At 36.1% G+C, this 15,394-nt stretch overlaps 1 protein-coding gene across 2 annotated transcripts in view; it reads right to left on the bottom strand.

Annotated features, from left to right (window-relative positions):
* The window catches only part of DOCK8 (dedicator of cytokinesis 8), a 225,805-nt gene that overhangs the window by 116,075 nt on the left and 94,336 nt on the right, over positions 1–15,394 (bottom strand). For both annotated transcript variants that reach the window (XM_044659337.1, XM_044659328.1), the window contains exons 13-14: positions 2,536–2,653; positions 632–702 (exon numbers count right to left, since the gene is read on the bottom strand). In XM_044659337.1, the coding sequence (XP_044515272.1) occupies positions 632–702; positions 2,536–2,653 (189 nt within the window). The remainder of the gene's footprint in view (positions 1–631; positions 703–2,535; positions 2,654–15,394) is intronic.

Here is a 15,394-nt window from a genome sequence, read left to right on the forward strand (position 1 = left end):
ACCATAATTCCTGAGGACCCATGAAGAAGCCTGCCTTCCTCCTAACAAAGAGGGTAGGGCTCAAAATATAGAATGAGACATGTTTTTGGACATAGCTAATAGGGAATTTGTTTTGCTTGACTATGGTATTTGCCATATGGAATATGTTTTTATTTATTTTTTTAACTTTGGGAAAGGAGAGGAACGGGAAAGAAAATAATTGCTCATTAATTTAAAAAAAGATAAAACAGAAGTTTTTTGTTCAACTGTTTTTCAGTCATGTCTGACTCTTTGTGACCCCACCTGAGGTTTTCTTGGCAAAGATGCTGGAGTGGTTGGCTATTTCCTTCTCCAGCTCATTTGACATGTGAAGAACAGAGGCAAACAGGATTAAATGATTTGCCCTGGGTCACATAGCTAGTAAGTGTCTGGGGCTGGATTTGAACTCAGGAAGACAAGTCTTCCTGACTTTAAGCCCCGTCACTTTATCCACTGCACTACCTAGCTGTCCAAAGAATAAAAATTACAAGGAAAAAAAAAGAAAATGGTTAGAAGGTATAGAATTTTTAGGAGAGCCAAAAATAATGAAACATCTTAGTATCACATTTTAAAAATATACTTACTTAAATTAAAAAAATATATATATACTTACTTGTTATGGTATGTGATGGCTGTGTACACTTCTTGCAGAAATTCAGGGCCACTAGACTTTCCAAAAATAACCTGTCCTCCACAAATAGAAGAAACCAAGACAATAGTTATATCTATGTGTATGAAATGTTAGCAGAGCATCTAAATCCCAACTAGAGTGTTCTGGTATGCTAAACCAAGAATAAAGAGTTGTGGGTTTTACCCCTGATATGTAAGTATCAGTCCTCTGCCTGGAATCAGGTACCAATTATTCACTGACTTTATGATGGAACCTAGGTCTTGGACATTCCAAACCATTTACTTGCAGAATTAACAGGTAATTTTCCAGGGAGAGCAAGAAGTTGGGGAATACTCTTCTAGGAAATTTGCTTCCTTCCTGATTATCCAAAACCTCTCCCATAACTATCCCTACAAATTCTCCTATTAGAAAGTACTGGAACTTTGAGTACAATGAGAAAGAAGAGAAATCTAGGATTGGATGATGGTTCATTACAATTTGGAGAATTTGAATAAATTAATTTGAGGAGTAGCTCAATCCAGTCTGATAAATTAATGGAAAATAATGAGGACCAGAGCATGTGTAGACAGTTCATGTGAGTAAATCTTATAACTCTGAGTCCCTCAGAGGTCTGCACAAATTTCTATTAACAATTACATTTTCAATTCTAATCCATCGAGCACCTGTGATTTCGTTGGCATGGATATGATCTCTAACTGATGCAGATCAAAACCATTTTACTGTTTAAGAGATGATATAGGTGAGTTCTAGTCAAAAAAATTCATTCTGGGGCTAATCTTGCCATTGGTCTTTCTAAACTTAGCTAGGCTGATTCTCAGATGAGATATGCTAGTCTGCTGCTGGGCTCTGGACTCTGTAGGTTGAAAGGACCCATATGAATGTGGGTTCCATTCATCAGCCTTTCATCAACATCACCACCACCACCACCACCTTCATCAATCATTAAACATCATCATCACTACCACCACCACCATCATCAATCATCATTACCACCACCATCACATCCCCATCTGATCATCATGATCATCATGATCATCATGATCATCATCATCTACATTTAGTGCTTTAAATTTTGCAAAGTGCTTTTCTATTGTCATCTCAGTTGATCCCTACAAAAATTCTGTGAAGTAGGTGCTATTTTTATTTCTATTTTACAGTTGAGGAAATCTAAGCAGAGAGGGAGTAAGTGACTTGCCCAGAATCACACAACTAATGAGTATCTGAGACTGGATTTGAACTTGGGTTTTCCTGACTTCAAGTTCAGGGCTCTTGTCCACTGCACTACCTGTTCTTCTATAATGGATAGAGACAGCCTCAAAGTCAGTACAACCTAATTTCAAGACCTGAGTCTGACATGTAATGGCTATATGATCCAGGGCAAGTTATTTGGCATCCCAGGCAACTTTTAAGTTGCAGAACAAATACATTGGATGATGTTTTCTTATTTGGAGTTCTTTGCACTGAAAAAATTACAGGATATCCACATTGACCAGTAGATGAGACTGGGGTTGGGACAATGGATATCAATGCCCTCTTTAGAGAGCAGCTTTGGAAATAAGGGATAAACCAAATAGTTCTCTTTGCCTCTTGTATTAGGAAGGCAACTTTTTTCTTCTGTTGATTGTGGGGAAAAATTTCTCTCTGTTATCTGCACACCTAAGGTTTCAAGGCTTAAAGTGGGACTCATTAGGTAAAGGATGGGCCTTTAGTGCTTCAGTTTCTTCCAGAAAATGACATACTAACCACTCTCTATCTTCCTGGGATACAGTGGCTTCTGGGGTCCAGGACTTGCCCTCTATTTACAGTTCAGATTCACAAATGATTTTTGTTTTGTTTTGTTTTTTGCCTACTCTGGTTTAATAATAGACATGTATTTCCCATATTACCGGCATGGCACTGTTAGCATCTTCTCCACACATAAACTGAGTCTTAATTGTAATGTTCCTTGCAGATGCCATTCTGTTGGCAAAGTTCAGCCTCTGTGGGTAGACATAGAGAAGATTTCTGGAAAAGAAAAAAAAAAGAGGAAGAAATAAATGAAGGAGAAGTGTCTGAGGTTTGATGGTAGAGTTTGAGACTTAGTAAAGCCCTTAATCCAAAGCGGAGATAATCAATAAATGCAATAAAAAATTACAAAAAGTCTGTTCTTTATATGTAAGAATTCTTTTTTGTAGGAAAATGGAGCATTCTCTGTGTATGACCTGTCCTAGAATAAATTAAGAAGAATGAAGAGAACATGCAATGACTATAAGAATATGAGTGACTAGATCATTAACAGGAAGTCCAAGCTAAGTAATGAAAAAAAATGAAGTTTCTAGACCTTTACAGTTTTATTACATATTATTCACCTTTGCTCATTTCTCATTCTAACTAGATGGCTCAGTAGACTGAGAGCCAGGGCTGGAGATGGGAGGTCCTGGGTTCAAATTTGATCTCAGACACTTTCTAGTGGTATAACGCTAGGCAAGTCACTTAACTTCTATCACTGAGCTCTTGCCATTCTTCTGCCTTTGAACTAATATACAGTACTGAATCTTTTTATTTATTTCTTTTTTTGTTTTTATTTTTAAAAAATTTTCCATGGTTACATGATTCTTGTTGTCTCCCCCCGCTTTTCCTTACCCTTCTCCTCCTGGAATTGACAAGTAATTTCACTTGGTTATACATGTATTGTCACTCAATACATCTTTCCATGTTATTTATTTATTTGTTTATTACAATATTGATTCCAAGATGGAAGTTAAGGTTTAAAAAAAATGTATCAGGTAGTACATTCCTGATATGGTGAGAATCCCTCACCTCTCCCTCACAGAATCATTAGTTTCCTGCAGAGCCCATTGAATTGCTCCTTCTATTGGGTGGGGGGGGGCACTCTCCTGATCCCCCTAGGAATTATCACTCTCCCCCTCTGGTTTTGTAAAACGAAAGACCAGCCTTTGGTTGACTAAGGCTATCTGTAAGAAAGGATCAGTGGGTGAGAATAGGGCTATGGTAAGGCAACCAGATTTTTTTTTTTTGGTGAAAATATAGGTATATGTAGAACTATATTAATGTGCTATTTTTAGAAAAGATTCTATAAGATCTGAGTGAGACCAGATGACATTTGGGGTCTCTTCAAACTGAAATTCTGTGTCATTCTACATCTGTGTCAGCTTTCATTAGCATTCAGGTTACCTTCTTTTTTCTTTTTAAACCTTTATCTTGCATCTTGGAATCAATATTACATATTGGTTCTAAGACAGAAGAATGGTAAGGCCTAGGAAATGGGGGTTAAATGATTTGTCCAGGGTCATAGCCAGGAAGTTTCTCAGGCCAAATTTGTCTCTAGGCTCTCAAACCATTGAACCTAGCTGCCTGCCCATTAGATTACATTCTAAAATTTCAAAATTCAAAGAGGTAAGAGAAAAGAAAGTGTGATCAAATATCTGTGTGATCAATTCAGGCTTGATCAATAATCAAGACCTTTTGGGGGAAAATAGAACCAGTTCTGGATTACAGGGTAGAGAACCAACTTTTCTTTGGTCTTCATCAAATCAGCCAAGAATTGTAGGGTTCTTGTCCAGATATGGACAAGTGGAAGTTGATGCAGACCTTGAACCCTGATTTGGCACTATGCTGGCCTTGACACCTTACTTTGGACTTCTTGTCTGAAATAAATCTGATTTTTTTGGCATCATTTTTTTGCTTCCAGAATTCAATCCTCTAATCTAGTGGATCTCAAATATTTTAATTTTGAGGACCATTTTGGTAAGGCAGAAGATACCATATATCCTTAAGTCCAACCCTGGTCATTAAACACACACACACACACACACACACACACACACACACACACACCCCATAAAAATGCAATTAATGGAGAAACATATATTGTTTTGTAATGATGCCCCCAAGACGTGTCATTAACAATTATTGTTTGAACTCAGAAACAAAAGTATAGATAGACACTCTATATATTATAAACATTACTATCACAATAGATGAAACCTGTTATCTTTTTCTTTCTTTTGGCAACTCTGAAAAGATATGAAGTGTATATATAGTATAAAGGATAGAGGCAGGAAACAGATTGAAGCAAGGAAAGCCTAGGGTTCAAGTCTTATCTTTGACACATATGGATCCTGTGACCCTGGGCAAATTATTTAACCTTTCAGTAATAATATTTTGAATTACAGAATGCTTGTTGACATGCATTGGTAAAGGGATTATTCTCATTGGGAATTCTCCATACACAATGAAATCACAGATCTAGGCCACAAATATTTTTTAAAAAAACATATCCACAGAAAACAAGATAATTAATCATCACTATAGACTGTTAGAAGGCCAAGGAAGAGTCTTGGCCACACAAACGTAGGGGCAAGGGATAAGGCAAAAAGGAAGTGCTGAAATTGAGTCATGCTACTTGCTATCAGACTTATTGTACTTTGTATATAAAAAGTATATATTGTACTTTTATATTAAATAAAACAAACATCTCTACATATAGAGTTGGAAAGAATTATACATAAAAACATGAATAATACTATAAAACCATACAAGAACTATTTATGCACATTTATGAATATTTATTAATTTAAAATTTAAATATTTATGAACACTTTTTAAAGTGTTCACTTTTTTGTGATTCCTTCTGTCATCTTTTATGTATAAAATATTCTTTAATGATTCTCTCTTTTTAGGGGGAGGTGGGAAAGGAAGGCAACATAACCCTATTATTACCCCACCACCCATTCGAAAAAAACCTCTACAAAAAACCCAGTCCCCTGTAATAAATATGCACACTCTTAATCTAGGGTCCTGGAATTTAACTTTTAAAAGTATCCCAATAACTGCATTTCAATATAATTTATTCTCTTAAACAGATGGTGGTGCAGTGGATAGAGTGCCAGGCCTGGAGTCAGGAGGACCTTGGTTCAAATCTGGCTTCTGATACTTACCAGTGGGTGGCCTTGGGCAAGTGACTTAAAAAAAATCTGTTTACCTCAGTTTCCTCAACTATAAAATTGGGATAATAACAACAGCTACCTCACAGGGCTGCTTTGAGGAGCAAATGAGATATTTGCAAAAAGTGTTTAGCACAGTGCCTGGCACATAGTAGGCACCATGTTTTATTCCCTTCTCTCTTTCCTTTTCTCCTTATAATCCTATATATTTTAAATTTTATTTTTTCTTTTGTACTCCTATGCATTTTATTTTATGTATTTAAAAATTCTGAGGAGACATCCATTAGCTTTACCAGACTGCCAAAGGTGTCCATGAGACCAAAAAAAAGGTTAAGAAGCTCTGCTTTAAACTTTCCATTTTTAATCTGACAAGATATTCATTACAATAAGTTTTTTATAATGTATTCTAAAGCCTTTGAAAGCCTCTATTCTGCTCAATCAATAAAGAATGCTGTATAAAGTATGTTGACAAGGTTTAAGCAATAAGAATGCAGGAAGTTTTGGCTTTAATATTTTGCATTTGCATGCTCAAAGCATAGGTAAGTGATATATTTCCAGAGAATAAATTTATGAGTGAAGATCATAAGGATTCTGTGGCATGACACCCTGCCCCCTCCAAGGCCATGATATGAATAAGTGGCAGTACTGGGAGCAGAAGCAGGTCCTCGGCCTTTTGATTCTTCTGGTTTATGGCCCCCTCTCTCACAGAGTCATTTGTTATCTTGGCATGATAGTAACTGGTGAGTCTCCTTTTCATGTACCTTTTCTATTCTGGTTCTTGGTCCCTGCTTTGCCCATTTCCCCATCTGCTTCCTCTCTCAGGTGCTTTGCTATTTTTTTCTTTCAGGACAGCAATTATCACTGGTTAGTGGTCAATTATAATTACTAAAAACAAAACAAAACATCAAAGAAGGGGGCACAAGCTGAGATTAAAAAAAAACACCCAGCCTTAATGCAAAGCTAATGAATCAGTTTCACATGAATAGATATGTATAGTTAATGAACTTCCAAATAGTTTACCCAGATAAAAATGAAGGGGGAGATTATACCCAAAATAGCTATTCTTCCTAACTCCCTGGCACCTCCCAATTCTTACTATATGAGATTGAGCTGAGTCATTTTGGGAATACAGCTGAGACAGGTACACATAAGATCATTTATAGTTTAAGAGTCTGAACTAGAATACCACGACTAGCTCCAAATACTAAAAAGATTTTAAAAAAGTAGGGAAAAGGACCTGTTTGTGAAAAAATATTGATAACAGCTCTTTTTGGTGTGGTAAAGAATCCAAAATGAGGGATGACCTTCATTTGGGGAATGGCTGCACAAATTGGGGGAATATGATTGTAATGGAATATTACTGTGTGATAAGAAATGATATGAAGGTTGATTTAAGAGAAGCTTGGAAAGAGCTACATGTACTGATGCAAAGTGAAGTAAGCAGAACCAGTAAAACATTGTACACAGTAACAGCAATATTATAGGATGAACATTATGATGACTTAGCAATTCCTAACAATAAAGTGATGTGAGAAAATACTCAAAAGACTCATGATGAAAAATATCATTTGCCTCCAAAGAAAGAACCAATGGAATCTAAATGCAAATTGAGACCTTTCTTGCTGTCTTTTCACTTTATTTCTTCAGTTTTCCCTCATATGTTCAAGTTCTCTTTCACAAAGAACAGATATGGAAAGATGTTTTACAATATTACATATGTAAAATCTCTATCAGGTTATTTGCAATCTCAAGGATGGGGGAGAGAAGAGAGTGAATTTTGTGAAAAACAAAGAAAATGAAGGTAGAAAATGTGTTTTTCATGTATTTGAATTAAAAAATAAAATTTTAGTAAATTTTTAAAAAAGAATCTGATCTAGGATGAACATGGGTGGTGGTAGAGATAGCTGATGACAGTTTGGAATTGGGGCTGGTGGTTCTGATAAGAATTATTAACATATATAGTGATTTACTTATATTTTCTCAACTGAACCTTGCATAATCCAGTGAAATGGTTTCTAGCAGCATTATTATATCCATTTCACAAAAGAGGAAACAGTAATGCAGGAAAGTTCAGAGAAGTTTTTATGATTTGCTCTGGATTGCAGTTGGTATCAGAGGCAGGATTTGAACTGATCAATTTTAAAACTAGTCCCTTAATCACTATCCAATGTTGTCTTTCTTGATTGCTTTAAAAAAAAAAAAACCCTTACCTTCTGTCTTGGAATCAAGGCAGAAGAGTGGTAAGGTCTAGGCAATAGGGGTTAAGTGACTTGCCCAGGGTCACACAGTTAGGAAGTGTTTGGGGGCCAGATTTGAACCCAAGACCTCCTGTCTCTAGGCTTGGCTTTCAATCCACTGATTGCCCCCTACTCCTCAATGTTGTCTTTCAATGTAATGTTATTGTGTGTGGAAAGCAATCACAATAGTCTTTGGAAGATCAAAATTAGATCTTAGGGTAACAGGGAGAAAACAAGATATGTGGAGGAGAGTTCGTAGCAATGAGGAAGAGTTATTGTTTTGGTTTTTCATACTAGAAGACCATCAAAATGGCATTACAGTTTTGGGACTCAAGCATGAATTGGATTTAAATAAGTCAGAGTTGCCCAAAGTCAGTGGCCTCATTCTCTCTTCCAAGTCATCAAAATCCAGTGGCAAGGCAAACGTCAAGACAAACAATGATGGCTCGGGATGCAGTGGATGACTTTGGCTTCTTCTATGTCTACCCAAGGTCTGCCACCTTCATGACTGTTGGAATAAATTGTTCTCAAGCACTGCTTCTGCCAGGGGAAGTCTTTATGTGCCTGGGGTAGATAACTCTGTCCCCGTACCCCCTCAAGTCACTGATTGGTTTGAAGCCTGTCAGTTACCCTCAATCTGATAATACCATTTAAGGCAGGTATGACTAGAAGAGTATCCATTTTTCCTTCTCTGATTTTCCTTGAGCAAGATCATTTTTGCCACATGAATTTTTCTTGCTGGCTGAATCATATTTGCCTCATTTGTCAAATAGATTTAACACAAACGGACTGTGTTACCCTACAAAATTTAAATGAGACAAGATTCTTGCTCTCGTGAAATTTATAGTCAAATACTCCATTATGCAGTTATTAACTTCCATTAATTAAATAAAACTTAAGGTTTACAAAATGTGTTTCTTAAACAATTATTGTAAGAAGCCGGTAAAATGAAAGTTATGACTCCCATTTGAAAGAAAAAGCAACTACATCTTAGAAAGGTTAGGCAAGTGGCCGAGGGCTACACAACTATTAATTATCAGGGACTGCATTCAAAGCCAAGTCTCCTTACTCCAAATCCAGTGCTCTTTCTACCATAGCTCAAGGTACTGCAGATTTCTATAATATGAAATAGGACATGTTGAATGGATAAGCTTGATACAAATAAAGTTCTTTGAGGCACATATATGGCTAGGGGGCTGGGACAGGATGAGGTAGAGATCACAACCCAATGAAGAGACCAAGAGTTTCTTGCACAAGGTGGCATTTGATGCTATAAGCTTACCAAAATGTCCATTTCTTATTATATTATTATGAATTTTTCCTTAATATGTATCAGTTTAAAAGGGTCTTATATTATTAGGTATAATTTTGAACTTCCCCAGACATTGATGAAAATGTGTTTTCTTCAGCCGTATATCATAGTATATAACATCTGGCCTTCATCAACATACTTATTTCCCTCCAAGAGCTACTTTAGATGGTTTCACTTGATTACAAATTATTGAGGATGCCAAATTCTTTCCATTGATTAGGCAACAGCTCTCCAACATTTTTTCCCCTAAATTTAGCAGAATAGCTCTAGGAAGCTAGAGATTAACTAGTGGAATTTAGAAATACTTAATCCAAAGTGGTGACCAAACCCACACTCGTCTTTCCTGTCCCATGTTTTTCCCATAGACCTAGTAGTACACTGGGAAGTTTTCCTGAAACGTAGCTAGAAAATAAACCAAATCAGGATTCAGTCACTTTTGAAAGTGACAATGCAAAAATGATTGGTTTGGTTCGTCCTAGCTTTGGCCTGTTCTTTATCCAGCACAAAGAAAACTGCTTGTTTGCAAATATACAAGAAGAAAAACATACCAGATTCTTTTACCCCCAAAAGGAAATAGATGGACTGGCAAAAGGGCTGATGCACTTTGCAACTGTGTTTAGGGAGATGGTCAGGCAAAGCAAACATCAATTTGCCCCATGTTTGACAGCTCTTTGAATGAACTGTTGAAATAAATCAGTCAAAAGAAGAGACCTTGAGGACTCTGAAGCACAGAGTCCTGGGTTCAAATTTGGCCTCAGACACTTCCTAGTTGTGTGACCCTGGGCAAGTCACTTAATCCCCATTGCCAAGCCCTTATAATTCTTCTTCCTTAGAACCAATACACAATACTAATTCTAAGATGAAAGATAAAAGCTTTTTTAAAAGGGATCTATTATTTCATTTATATGGAGTACACTAGATATAAGTCTGCACCTACCCTACAACTTGAGAATCTTGGGAGAATGGCAAGGAGTCCTGAGAGATTAAGTAATTTGCTCCTCGTCACAAAGTTGGTAAATGTTAGAGGCAACCTTTGAATCCAGGTCTTTTGACTCTGAGATCAACTCTGTATTCATGCTACTCCCTCTTTAAACAGATATTATTCCTCAATATTGTAGTCTAAGCTATCATTGTGATAACCTCTTTGCAGGAATGCTTAAAACACTTCTTTTATTGAAAGTTCATCTTTTTTTCATTGATCATTAGGTTCAGAATTGTACAGTGTGTGATTTTGGGTTGTTTCTGAATACCTTTGCTTTTTGGAATTTAGTATTCTATTATTTTCTGCAGTTATTGGTAGGCATAGTATATTCTTGTGTTATCTGTATTTCTTTTGGTTTATTTTTGAAGGTATTTTTCTTGGCTGCTTGCAGAATTTGTTGTTTGCTACTATATGCTGCAGGCCAGACAATGGTGGAATTTGGGAGATGTGAGTGTAATCTCCACATGTTCACTAGCAAAGATTGTAAAAGCAAGGAAGTTGTAGTATAGGCCTGTTATGTTTAAGTACCATATTTCCTGAATTTAAAACAAAGATTTGATTACAGAATTAATGATCATATGCTGAACAATTTATACTAATTTTCATTTTTCATCCAGATAATGTTGTTTTTCAGTCATTTCGGTTGTATTTGACTATGACCTCAGTTGGGGTTTTCTTGGCAGAGATACTGGAGTGGTTTGCCATTTCCTTCTTCAGCACATTTACAGATGAGGAAATTGAGGCAAACAGGGTTAAGTGACTTGCTAAGGGTCACATAGTGTCTGAGGTCAGATTTGAACTGAGAAAAATGAGTCTTCCTGACTTCAGGCACAGCATTCTATCTACTGTGTCACCTAGCTGCCCATATATACATATAAACACATTCAGGCATATATGTAAACACGCAAAAATACATTTTTACATATATGGGATTGTTCTCTGTCATTCTAAAGAAAGATCATGACGTATTAGGTATTAATTGCTATAGAAGACCTTACTACAGAGTTGTGAGACATTGGACATTATTATATAGATAAGTGATAATAGAATCTTTTTTTCCCTGAAAAATGTAATAAAATGATAGCAAATATCTCTGTGGGTAGATCAAGCAGCAAAAAAAAGTAGGTCTTGACTCATGTCTTGAAAGATAGATTTTGGATGGACAGATGGGGAGTTGGGGAAAAGTTAATAATATGAACAAAGGTAAAGAGATCTGTCTGAGTAGATAGGGATTTCTTTACCTGGCACAACTTACAAGAGTATGAAAATAGGTTTTCTCCTATGTTATAATTCTTATATTTGGTGTGTGAATGCTTATTTGTAGACTTTGGGATATGTTGCAGTTGGGCCTCCACTAAATAAATGCTTATTCCCATTTTTTCCTTTCCTCTAGTACTTGGGAAACCTGTTTCAGTTAGAAGTGAAAACATATTTGGCAGCTATGCTACTGTTCAATTGTCAGTCATTTCTGACACTTCGTGAACCTTTTAGGATTTTCTTGGCAAAGACACTAGAGTGGTTTGCCATTTCTTTCTCCAGTTCATTTTAGAGATGAAGAAACTGAGGTAAACATGATTAGGTGATTTGTCCAGGGTCACACAGCTAGTAAATATGTGAGACTACATTTGAACTCAGAATGATGAGTCTTCCAGGCCCAGCACTCTAGCCAATGCATCATCTAGCTACCCTTTTAGAGGTATCTGTTCTCCTGGCCCCAAAAATTGGTCATCATATTCAATCTGAGTCATTGCATTTAATCAATTGCTTTCTATTGTCATTTTTATTATGATGTTAAATGCTACTTCAATATCTATTAAACTTTTTTATTTTTACATTGTCTTATACACTCTAGGCAAGATAAAAAAACAAATTCACTAAGCAATCAAGGAATGATGAAAATGAGAAGAAAATTTCTGAAATGTAGGGGAAAGAGAGGCCTCCATCTTGGTGTACTGTCCTGACTACCTGCTCAAAATCATTTAAGAATATTGTAATGAAGCAATGGTTCCCCTCACCTCATGGGAGGAACAATTTCTATCTTTCAAAAAATGTCTGTTCCTTACATTGAAATATTTTTGCAGGGGGTAGCTGGGTAGCTCAGTGGATTGAGAGTCAGGCTTAGAGATGGGAGGTCCTAGGTTCAAATCTGGCCTCAGACACTTCCCAGCTGTGTAACCCTGGGCAAGTCACTTGACCCCCATTGCCCACCCTTACCACTCTTCTACCTAGGAACCAATACACAGAAGTTAAGGGTTTAAAAAAAAAAAAAAAGAAATATTTTTGCAAAAATGTGGTCCTTGTATTTGGATAGTATAGATATCAGAATTCCAGGATATTTAAGGAAAATTACAATGAGCACATATTTTTAATAGGTTTTTTAAATTGAATTTTCTTTTTTCAATTACATGTGGAAATAATTTTTGACAATTTTTGTAACATTTTGAGATTCTGATTCTTTCCCTTCCTCCTTTCTTCCTTTCCTTCCTCCTTCCCTGCTCTAGGTGGTAAATAAGTCTGTTATAGGTTATCTTAGTGCTTTCATGTAATACATATTTATATATTCCCCCACATCATGACTGAAGACATCACATATATAATAAAAAAACTCATGAAGGAAATTAAGTGAAGGATGGCATGCTTATTTCTGCAATCAGATTCCAATAGTTCCTTTTTTTGTTTGCTTGGTTTTTTTTTTTTGGTTTTTTTTTACCCTTGTACTTTGGTGTATTGTCTCATAGGTGGAAGATTGGTAAGGGTGGGCAATGGGGGTCAAGTGACTTGCCCAGGGTCACACAGCTGGGAAGTGGCTGAGGCCGGGTTTGAACCTAGGACCTCCTGTCTCTAGGCCTGACTCTCACTCCACTGAGCTACCCAGCTGCCCCCTGTTTGCTTGTTTTTTAATGTTAGTCCTTTGGAATTGTCTTCGAACCTTGTTTTGCTGATAATGGTTTAGTCCTTCATAGTTGATCATTGTACAATATTTCCATTACTGTATACACCATTCTCCTGGTTCTGCCCACTTTACTTTGTATCAGTTCATATAAGCCTTTCCAGTTTTTTCCAAACCCATCTTGTTCATCATTTCTTATGGTGCAATAGTTTCCCATGACAAAGCTTGTTCAGCCATTCCCAAATTGATGGATGTTTCTTCAGTTTCTAATTTTTTGCCAATACAAAAAGAGCTGCTAAAATATATTTGTACAAGTAAGTCCTTTCCCCTTATCTCTGATCTCTTTGGGATATAGATCCAGTAGTATAGCTGGGTCAAAGGATATGCATAGTTTTATGACCCTTTGGGCATGCTTCTATAATAGATGGGCATATATTTTAACAGCACTTAAATAACCCAATATTTCCCCTCAATGCTGCTTAAAAAACCCCCCAAACTTCCTAAAACTGAAATAATCTGGAACAAAATCAACAACTTTTAAAAACCACATTTTAAAGGGCATTTGAGGACAAAAATCTCTGCTTGGCTTGGCTTCTCAGTTGATGGACTACAATTTTAAATGTCATCTTATATGACTTTATATAATGCTATTTTTAACAATAATAATTTTTACCTTTTGAATCCCTCACTTATAACTTTCTAAACATGCATTCATTAAATAACCATACCCTGTGTAATATTTATTAAGTGCCTTTCATCATAGGCATTCTACATACCGAGCTCACTATCACATCAATCCCTATGACATTGCTATAAGGTAGATAAAGGTTTTGCTGAAGGTTAGAGCTAAGAAAAAAGCATTCTGCCCACTGAATATTGTTCAACATCAAAAGGAAGGCAAAATTTGCTAGGTGTTAGGAAGGTCTTAGAGATTTCTTTAAAATCCACTCAGCTGTTAAAGAAAAGTCAATTTATTTTAAGTTTAAAGGCATTATTAATGGCTTTATTACAATCAGCTTTCTATTCAATGGATTCCTATGGGAAGGGCTAGGATATTAGTAGACTAGCACTTTCATTGCTTGGTGTGATTTAAAAAAGCACCAGGAAAGGACCCTTGTCCTCAGACATCGCTCCTATATATTCAGCCAGTTATCTCAGACTATAAATTGCAAAGCAGGTATATATCTGCCTTGGGAAGAGTTTCCTCATTGAGCATCCCATTTACTAATGAAATCAAAGGTCTGGTCTAAAATGATATATTGTGAGCAATTCCACTGATGAAGAAATTCACTTATTTTTAAGAGATTAGCAAATATACTGCTTGAAATATGAATACCTCCAGAAGCTCATTATGGACAATATCAGCCATTCACAATTTAGTGTGAGTTTTAAGAAATAGCTCCTTTCTTTCTGACAACTAAATGAGATTCACAGCACTGCTGAAATGGGGATTAAAAAAAAAATGATGGTGAGAGAAGAAAGGAGGAGGAGCTAATTATGAAGCAAAAGACACTTTACTAAGAGAGTATCTCTGGATGAGTTTGGGTGTCCCTGGAGAAGATAATAAGAAATTTCTGGGTGGTTGGGGAGAAGAAGTACCAGGAATGAGAGAAGAATGAAGAAAGGGTAGGTAGAAGCAAACTTCTACTCTGTAATTTTTACTAGGGGCAGCTTTACCTTTAAGGATTCCTTTTTTTTGACACAATAAGCAAAGAATCAAAAGGCAAGAGAGCCATCCTTAAGTATGTTATTTCTCCTTTTTTTGTACAGTTTAAATTTAGACTTAGACCCATTTAAACCAATTGATTCCCAGGTACTATCCGTGAACCTTAGTATTCTAATTTCAATAGATTCAGTAAATACCTCAGCAGGCTAACGGAAACATTTCCATGATATCTTTTTTTCCAGCATTCAATGACTACAGAACACTTTTCCTTCTCTAAAGTTCTCAAACTTTAATTATACTAGTGAATTCCAATCCAGTTACCAAGGCAATACTTTGTAGAATCTAGAATTAAATATTTTGGAAAAATAAAATGTCTAGAATATTAAGGGAATAAATGAAAAGAAGAAATGGCAAAGAGAGAACAGTACTTCCAGACAGACCTCAAACTATATTATAGTCAACACCATCTAAAACTAATTAATAAATAGAGATAGATCAATGAAACAAGTGAGACAAAGAAGATCCAGAAAAAACAGAACTCAATAACCTAGTGTTTAAGGTGCAACAAATTACTTAGGGAAAAACTCTCTATTTGTTAAAAAACATCTGTGAAAACTGGAAAGCAGTCTGGCAGAAATATGGGTTAGAATAACATCCTATACCATACTCTAAAACACATTCTAAATGAATATGTGACCTTAATTTTAAGGAT

The sequence above is a fragment of the Gracilinanus agilis genome, chromosome 1 (genome assembly GCF_016433145.1).
Source record: "Gracilinanus agilis isolate LMUSP501 chromosome 1, AgileGrace, whole genome shotgun sequence".
NCBI classification, from domain to species: domain Eukaryota; kingdom Metazoa; phylum Chordata; class Mammalia; order Didelphimorphia; family Didelphidae; genus Gracilinanus; species Gracilinanus agilis.